We start from the raw sequence: 8,687 nt of genomic DNA, 5'->3' as shown, positions 1-8,687 counted from the left end.
TAGCCCTCCTCTTAAAATCTCTTTTTTAAAAAAGGGAGGAATTCCAGTGTTACATAAATAAGCATTATGGATGCAAGGTTCTCCCTTATCATATGAAATAAGGAGCGTGATATCCCCAGGTTTGTGACAGAAACAGAGATAAATAAAGGATATTTGAACCATATCAATCAATTTATAAATTTTCAAAACAAATATATAATAGACAAGTATGTACAATAGAATTCTGTCTTTGTTGCAACTCTTGCAGCATTCAGATTTAATTTTGTGGAAAGTCTTTCAGTGGGGTTCCAAGACGTTTCAAATTTTCATTTTAGCTGCATTTTTATGACTTTTTTTTTTCAGCTATGCTCAAATAAGCTTACAGCATAAATATATCTTTATATCTTTACTGAAAAAATTGGATTCTCCCTGGAGTCGCACCTGGAGGTTTCATATGAACTGTCAGGCGATAGAAAGTTAAAAGCCTGGTGGTTAGAGCAGAAAAGGGTTTGGTAGGTAAACAACTCCTGGCTTTCCAGAAGGATGGATACAATATGCCGTAAGTGGTGTTTGTGAAGAAACTGTAATACATTGATTTACTATTTTGTGATCTTTCTCACTTTAAAAATGAATCAATATTTTTTAAAAAAACCATCTTTTAGGTATCATTTGACTGTGCGGTACTTTACTTAGCTGGTAGACTGAAACATTAACTTGTGTGAGATACGTCATCCTGATTGAAAGCCCGAGTAGTGACAAAGATGTAAACCAGAGGTTGGGAGTCACTCTGTGCCCTGGCACCCGCCTCACAGAGCATGTAGGGACGTGTTCAGGTTCCATCGAAATCCGGGAGACTTAGACTGTGGCTGTGTGTTTTTGCCGACCTTGGGTCACTCTAACCCTGATAAAAAGAACAGTACCGAAAGACACTCACGCTTTCTTTCCCTTTTTTCTTTTCCTGTTTTTCAGCGAGCTTTGACATTGGTGAGGACATCTCTGATAAAACTGACCACACCTGAGCCAGAAGCAAGAGCTGTAATGACTTACGTTGCGAAGAAGTGCGGCATCTGCTTTCGGCCTCCGTCCATTATCCTGATCTACAAAGATGACAACAGGGATAAGACCCGCCAGCGCATCATGCCTGTCAGAAATTTCTCCAAGTTCTCAGGTGCAGTGCCTTACTTGTAGCATTCCCCAAGTCCTCTCCACAGGCAGCGAGAGGAACGGCTAGTTGGTAACAGCATTTTTAGTAACCGCTGGGTAGCTTCTCACCGGCGTGCAGGGAGTGCAAAGAGGGGTTGTTTTGGGCTAACACCCTCTCCCTCTAGGAGCCCAAGGCTACATCTTAACCTGAGTAGTGGCTCTACTAAGTCTGGAGGTCTTACTTGTGAGGGTTTGGGAGAAGATGATCTGTTTATGGGAGGAGATTTGCTTGCACCTGTGATTCTTCACAGTGGCTTTCTCTTTAGACTGCAGCTTGGCTGCTGAGCAGTTGAAGAATAACCCTCGGCACAAGGCTTACCTCGAAGGGGTCTCACTGCGTCAGCTAGAGAAGCTGTACAGCTTGCTGAAAGGTCATCTGGGAGGAGAGAGCCTGGCTGAGAGCTTGGAAAAGTTTCGGAAGGAAGAGACCATTGACCCAGAAGAGGATATGAACAAACTAGATGACAAGGAACTAGCCAAAAGGAAGAGCATCATGGATGAGCTCTTCGAAAAGAACAGGAAGAAGAAGGACGACCCAGGTTTCATCTATGACATTGAAGTTGAGTTTCCACAGGATGAGCAGCTGGAGTCCTGTGGCTGGGACGTGGAGTCGGGTGACGAAATCTGATTCCGGACAAAGATGTCTTGGTTGGGGGGGTTCAGAGACAAATCTTGAAGTCCTGACAGAGAAAACAATGTGTCAGCATGTGTATTCTACCGCATCGTTTTCAGCTCATGCAATTGATGCGCATTACATTGGCTACGCAGAACCTAAGGTGCTACAGCAATTCCAGGTTCAAGGGAACATTTTTTAAGAAGCCAGGCTTGATGAAATGGAAATTGGGGCAGCAGAACTTATTGGGTGTTTTTAGTCTTCTCCTATGTATGAGTGCCTGAAATACTTTTAAATTATTTAATCTTTCGTTTGTTTACATTTCAGTCATCTTTGGCTGAAAATCTCACAGCTTGCCTTGCTGTGATTTCTATCCAGCTTTGTCTGATAATGAAGTGTTAAATATTTATGTCTTGAGGGCAATGTTAAAGCTTTATTGTGTAAGTAAGTATGGTATTTATTATTCCTTGCTGGAATGTTAAATATATATCAGTCTTTCTGGATAAATCAACATTGCATTGAGAATACTGCTTTCGCATTTCCTAAGCGATGCTTAAATCTCCAGCTTCAGCTTACACAAATATAAATCCTTATATTTAAGAAATGGAATGTCTAGAAAATAAATTAGTCTTGAAAGTACTTTTGAAAAATCCAGTGATTTCAAACTGATGAAGTGAGGTATTTTGTTTCCTTACGATGCTTTCTCAGTAGGTGCACGGTTCTGGGAAAATGTGCTTAAACCATCCGAAAAAAGTAGTGTGGTAGAAGGTCACAAAGGCTGGGGGTGGTTTTAGAGTGAAACAAAACCTTTACCCCTGCTGCCTCATCAGACTACGGTTCCCGGCTCACTCAAAATCATGCTAGGGGAGAACCTGGCATCACAAGTAACTCTACAGCAAAAGGTCCTCCACGGAGTGTTTTGATGGTGACTGAGAAATTCATCTCTGTGAACGAATATTTTACTTAGCCCACTGAAGTTTTTAATCCCACTGTCTACCTCAGCTGGTTTGGACTAGCCAAATCCTGCTCTCTTGTAAGAATTGGATGACTAAGTTTAGGATTCTTTAGAAAATTATGCAACTCCAAAATCTCCCCAGGTTTTGGCTTTCTGAATCTGGGTGGCTTGTGAGGGTTGTGAGTGGGATGGGCCTTCATCCCACATTGAGCGGCCTCAACAAACTCATGCCTGCGGTCACTAAGAGGAGCTGTAAAGTGCCTCCAAGATCAATTTATTTTCCGTTCTTCTTGCAACCACGAATGAATTAAAACTGTCGCTTTTATCAATAAGACAGCGTAGCATAGCGCAGAAGCTGGGGTTTGGAAGAGCTGTCCTCCTCCACACTGAAATGGTACAGACAGTTCTGTGAAAAATCTGAAACGAGTGTCAATTAAACCGCTGTATTTTGTCATCACTGAAGAAGATGAGTGAGCTTACATTTGTCCTAGGGAGTCTTCACAGAAGAGAAATGGAAGACGATGCCTCCCTTGCCAAAAATAAAAAAAAAAACCCAGAAAGCCTGACTCAGCTTTCCCAGGAACGGAAGGGGTGTGTAGATCTCTGGCACAGGCCTTGCTCTGATTCCAGTCAAAAATTGCAACATAACAGCACATAAAGATCTCCCGCTTGGCTGGGAGGGGACCCACGGGAACCTCTGCTCCACAGTCAGCCTGCCCTGGGGTCAGGCCAGCCTGCACCCAGCTTTATCCTGGTGGGGTCTGCAGGATGTGGCCTGCACCCCACCTCCCCAGGCACGGCCATCCTCGCCAGATGAGGGCTACGTGAGGTCTAACGAGCGCCGAGTTGAGGGAGGGTGATCACTTCCCTGGGTCATGAGGTTCCTGCTGGCCCATTCCTCCAGCCCACCTCGGTCCTTCAGGATGACAGCCCTACCCAATATCAACTGGTCCTCCAGTTTGGGCTCATCTGTGAACTTGAGATGAAGGCACTCCACAGCCTACTCCAGATATCGGACAAAGACATCAAATGGCACAGATCCCAGATCAGACCCCTGGTGTCTTCTCACCAACCTCCTGGTTGCGTGCGTCCTACTAACTGCTATCCAAGATGTGGCTGATCATCCAACTGATTTTGCCCACCTATCCAGACCGTGACATCCTCACTTGGGTGCAAGAACGTTATGGGACACGGTGTTGAAAGCCTTGCTGACGTTGAGGTAGCTGGTACCCACTGCTCTCCCCTTGCCTACAAATCCATCTGTTTCATCGTGACAGGCAAGCGGGTTGGTCAGGCGTGACTTAACCCTTGGCCAATCTAAGCCAACTGCTCCCAACCATGCTCTTCTTCTAGAAACATGCTCCAAGAAAGCATACTCCATGGTTTTCCCGACATGAGAGCAACCATCCTGATGCCACCCAGGATGTCCTGTTGGCCGTTACTGAAGGTGGATGCGACATTTACCTTTCTCCAGTCACTGAGGACCTCCCCTGATCACCGCGACCTCGCAAAGATGATGGACAGCAGCTTTGTAGGGACACCAACTACTCTGAAAGCAGAAGCTTGTCTTGTTGACCTGACATCCCAGCTCCAGGTGAGCCTCAGCTTTCTGGGCACTGTGCCCCTGTGCCCGGGCAAAGCTGCCAACACCTCCCGTGATGGAGGAGCGTTGAGCATCCCTCCCATCAGCTCAGTACGAGCAAGAATACCCACTTTTTATCCACTTTTATCCCGGGCCAGACTCACAGGTTCCTACCTACGTGCTGCGCCCCACATCCCCCCACCAAAGGAGAAGCAGCAGCGGCTGCGGCGATGGAGGAAGCGCACACATCCATCCTCCGAGGCCAGACCCGGCGCCCACAGCAGAGGGAAATGGCCCCAGGGAGAGGGGAGCTCACAGGGGCACCCTGCTCACCCTGCCAGCGGGGAAACGCTGAAACGTGGCTGCGGCACTCAGTGCTGGTGCAGACCTGACAGAGGACAGCACAGGGACGTATTTATAGGTCACTGTTGTCCCTTGGGCGTGCAGCTTACAGGCAAAAGAACGGCTGAAATAGGTTGAGGGATTCCCCAGCTGAGGCCTGATTCGGTTTTGGCTATTTTGGTCTAAAATAAGGCCAGACAGTGGCCGTTTTCTGAGACAGACTTGACAGCTGGGTTTCCAGAGCCTTGCCAGTACTCAGGCCCCAGCGGTGCTGCTGGCTGGTCCAGCGTGGTCCGACCGACACCATTTTTTCCAGCCCAGCACGGCAATCAGCCATGGAAGGCTCACCGATGACCCCAATCCTTGTCCCCACGCCTGTGCCAGGGAGGGTGCTGCCCTCCTGGCCCTGCTGCCAGCCTTGGCTCTCGCTGCTTGCACCTGCCTGTGCTGCCCCCACCATCACTGCCGGCCCCACGCCAGCCTCGGGCATCTCCCTCCACCACCTCCCAGGCCGACTCCAGTGCAAGGCAGCGTGACACCGGCGCTCGAGCCCCCGGCACACCCTGCATCGCCCCACTGAGCTTCTCCAGGTCCCGGCAAGGACAAGCCCCCGGCACACCCACACCGGCACTGCCGCTCACTTCCCCCTACGCCGTGTTCCCATTAAATTCAGACACACAGTTCAGTGGAATAAAAAACCCCGATGATGCCACAGGAATAAAGCCACTCCGGTTCTCAGCAGGGCTTTTCAGTTAGCACAAACCACCATCACTTCTCTTTTCCACCCACAGGAACCCTCCGAGGAACAACGTGACACTTCCCCAGGTAGCAGGCTGCTGCAACCAGGGCTGGGTGGAGGAAAACCCCCGCACGCCGCTGGAGCCGACAGCCCATGAGAGCGGAGCTTGTGCAACAAGGAGGAAGGCTTTCTCTTTATTTTATCTCTTTTGCATCTGTTTAATCCGGCAGTTGCCGGAGAGAAAGAAATCAATGATAAAACATTACCAGTGATATAATTTATTCTCCTGTCTTTCCATCAATATTTTACTTCATTACAGCTTGGGCTATTTTTAATGGGTTTTTCTAACCGGGATTGTGACTTAACCAAGCAACACCACCCCAAAACGTGTCTTTCAGCCCTGCTGACAACGCCTCTCTTACCAGCGCACGGGTGCACACCCAGGGCTGCCTGCGAGTTTATCAGAGCCGGCAAGAGCAGCGTGGGAAGCTGTGGTCACCGAGACCCTTCTCTACGGTGCCTGGGTGATGCTTGCTCCAGCCTGGGGCAATTCGTGAAGGCTGGTTGCAGACCTGGAGGATGTTTTGCAGCTGAGAGTTGGCTACAGGGGTGAATAAATAAAAGGAACTGCCTGAAGAGGGGGAGAAACAGCGCTGGGGGAAACTGTCCGTGCGCCTTTGGCCAAGAGGTGTTTGGTGTCGTGTCCGCTCGGCTCTCGCCAGCATCAGCTGAAGGGGTGTCCTTTGAGGATGCCCAGCACAGCCCGAGGCTCCATCACTGGACGCAGCCCTGCACCCTTTGGGTACCCTTAGGGCATCCGTAGCAGGAAGAGGAGCTCTCCCAGCACCCTCTGGTCCTCCATCCATCCAAGTCTCTCTCTCACCCACCTCGGAGGGGTTATCACCTGTAATCCTGACAACCTGCTCGCATTCACCATTCCTGAGCCCTTCCTCCTCCTCCTCCTCAGCCATCAGTAAGGGCTGGACACTCCACACTGGCTTTTCACCATTTTCAGCAGCTTTTGCTTGAGTGTGAGGAAGATGACAGCGAAGGCCACCAGGAGCGTCAGGCAGGTGGGCAGAGCCAGCACCAGGTAGAAGAGCGCCAGGTCGGCCGTCTGCCAGCGGCAGCTCCACAGGACGGGCTCGGGCAGCGCCCTGGGGTTCAGCGTGCGGGAGGCGTAGCTGCAGGTCACCTCCTGCCCATCAGGGACGTGCAACCCCTCCACCTGCTGCAGGACATCCCACCAGCCCAGCGTGCAGCAGTTGTAGGGATTTCGGCTGAGGTAGACCTCCTCTAGGGTCTTCCCCAGCAGCGTCTGCGCCATGTCCGGCGGGAGGGCCGGGAGGCAGTTGTCCCGCAGGTCCAGGCTGCGCAGTTTCAGGACGCCCAGCGAGGTGGGGAAGACAGTCAAGGAGTTCTCTGACAGGTCCAAGCGCACGAGGCTGTTAAAGGCAGAGAAGTCCACCACGGCAGAGGAGAGGCTGGTGTTCCTCAGAGACAACACCTGCAGCGTCAGAGTGAGGTCCTGCAGCCACCCCAGGTCCCCCGATAGTGCCTGAGGGTTGTCGGACAGGTCCAAATGCATCAGCGATGTCCCCTGGAAGGGGTGGCCGCCCAGTCCCTGCAGATCACAGCCGGCCAAGGAGAGATGAGTCAAGGTCTTGACACCCCTGATGTCCACACAGGGAGGACTCTCTGCCTCACCTACAACGGCTGGCTGGGGACAGAGGTCAACCCGGTTGCGGCTGAGGTCCACTGTAGTGATCTTCCTGGTGCAGGTGAAAACCCCAGGAGGAAGCGCCCGCAGCCTGTTGGTGCTGAGGTTGAAGAGCTGCAGGTTGGGCAGGACATCTCCAGCCCCCACGTCCGCTCCCAGCTCCGCCAGCTGGTTCTGGCTGAGGTCCAGCTCCATCAGCATGGCTAAGGGGTCCCCCTCCGACAGGTGAAACGTCTCCAGGCAGTTCTGGTTGAGCTTCAGGTGGGTCAGGGAGGGCATCTGGGCCAGGAAACCCTCTGGCAGGTACCAGACCTGGTTCTGGCTCATGTCCAGGAGGCGCAGGGAGGAGAGGTTGCTGTGGCAGATCTCATCCCAGAGGCTGACCGTCGTGACATTGGTGGAGTTGCCGTCAATGAGCAGGAACTGCACCGTGACATTTGCCAGGGATGTGCCGTTGGGGAGGCGCTGGTAGAAGCTCATCTCGTTGTCCTTCAGCAGCAAGGAGTGCAGCTTGCTCTGCCGGGGCAGCACGGGGAAGAATAGGAGGCGGTTGTGGGACAGATCCAGCACTTCCAGCTCAAAGAGGTCATCGCTTTCCAGGGCCAGAAACCACTCGATGACATTGTTGCTGACGTTGAGCACCCTGAGCTGGGTCAGGCCGAACTCCACTACGCAGGGGAGGTAGTTGTAAGCAATGTTGAGCCTTTGCAGCCTCTGGAGCCCTTCGAAAGCTTGGTCAATCTCAAAGATGTAGTTCTTCTCCAGGTTCAGCTCCAAGAGCTGTGTCAGGTTTGTGAAGACGGACAAGTCCAGCCTCATGATGATGTTCCTGGCCACAGACAAGGATTCCAAGGAGGACAGGTTCCAGACCAAAACCGATACCATGTCCTCAGTGAGGCGGTTTCCAGCTAGATCCAGCTTCCTCAAGGCTGGCAGAGCAGAAAGAGCAGCTGCTGTCAGGGAGTAGTTGGTGAAGAGGAGGTTGTCTGCCAGGGAGAGCACGTGGAGGCCTTGGCTGCTGAGGAAGGTGCCGGGCTCAATGAGCTCCAGCCGGTTCTTGGGCACGCTGAGATGCCGCAGCTGGCGGTACGACAGCAGGGAGGCGTTGCCCAGGACCTGGATAGTGTTGTCATCGAGCAACAGCTCCTCCGTATCGCCTTGAAGATTTCCTGGGATGGAGCTCAGCCATCTCCCGGTGCAGTCTGCAATGCTCTGCACCTAAAGGAAGAAGTGGATACGTAACGCTGCTCTGAGAGGCAGGAGATGGGAGATGAGGGGGGAGAAGTTTGGGGAGCAGAGTGAGGATGGAGGAGGTGGCTCTGTTGTCCACCCCGTAAGCTAAGCTGGTAGCTGGGAGGGGGAAGGTCTGGAGATGCTGAAGCACCTGGGCTCTGCAGGGCAGGACCAAGCAGTCAGAAGGGTGGGGGTTTGCAAGAGAGGACTTACGAGCTCGCAGCCACCAGGAGAAGTTGCCCAGGCTGCGAACGCCCTGCTTCCCCATCCCACTGCCAGGAGGACCAGAAGCAGGGAGAGGCCAGGGAGCGGGGCCTCCAT

The 8,687-nt window shown here is 52.0% G+C and overlaps 2 protein-coding genes across 2 annotated transcripts; one reads left to right on the top strand and one right to left on the bottom strand.

Annotated features, from left to right (window-relative positions):
* Positions 1–966: 966 nt before the first annotated feature.
* CEP19 (centrosomal protein 19kDa) lies at positions 967–1,810 on the top strand. The gene is made up of 2 exons (XM_009701182.1): positions 967–1,147; positions 1,449–1,810. Exons 1-2 carry the CDS (start codon positions 1,018–1,020, stop codon positions 1,808–1,810), a joined length of 492 nt encoding a protein of 163 aa, XP_009699484.1. The 5' UTR covers positions 967–1,017.
* A 4,573-nt stretch (positions 1,811–6,383) lies between these two features.
* Positions 6,384–8,687, bottom strand: NRROS (negative regulator of reactive oxygen species). The gene is made up of 2 exons (XM_009701168.1): positions 8,580–8,687; positions 6,384–8,351 (listed from the first exon to the last, which is right to left on the bottom strand). Exons 1-2 carry the CDS (start codon positions 8,685–8,687, stop codon positions 6,384–6,386), a joined length of 2,076 nt encoding a protein of 691 aa, XP_009699470.1.

The sequence above is a fragment of the Cariama cristata genome, unplaced genomic scaffold (genome assembly GCF_000690535.1).
Source record: "Cariama cristata isolate BGI_N322 unplaced genomic scaffold, ASM69053v1 scaffold9300, whole genome shotgun sequence".
In the NCBI taxonomy this organism is placed as follows: Eukaryota; Metazoa; Chordata; class Aves; order Cariamiformes; family Cariamidae; genus Cariama; species Cariama cristata.
The sequence above is the reverse complement of the archived record's forward strand: the minus strand, read 5'-3'. Positions and strand labels throughout refer to the sequence as shown.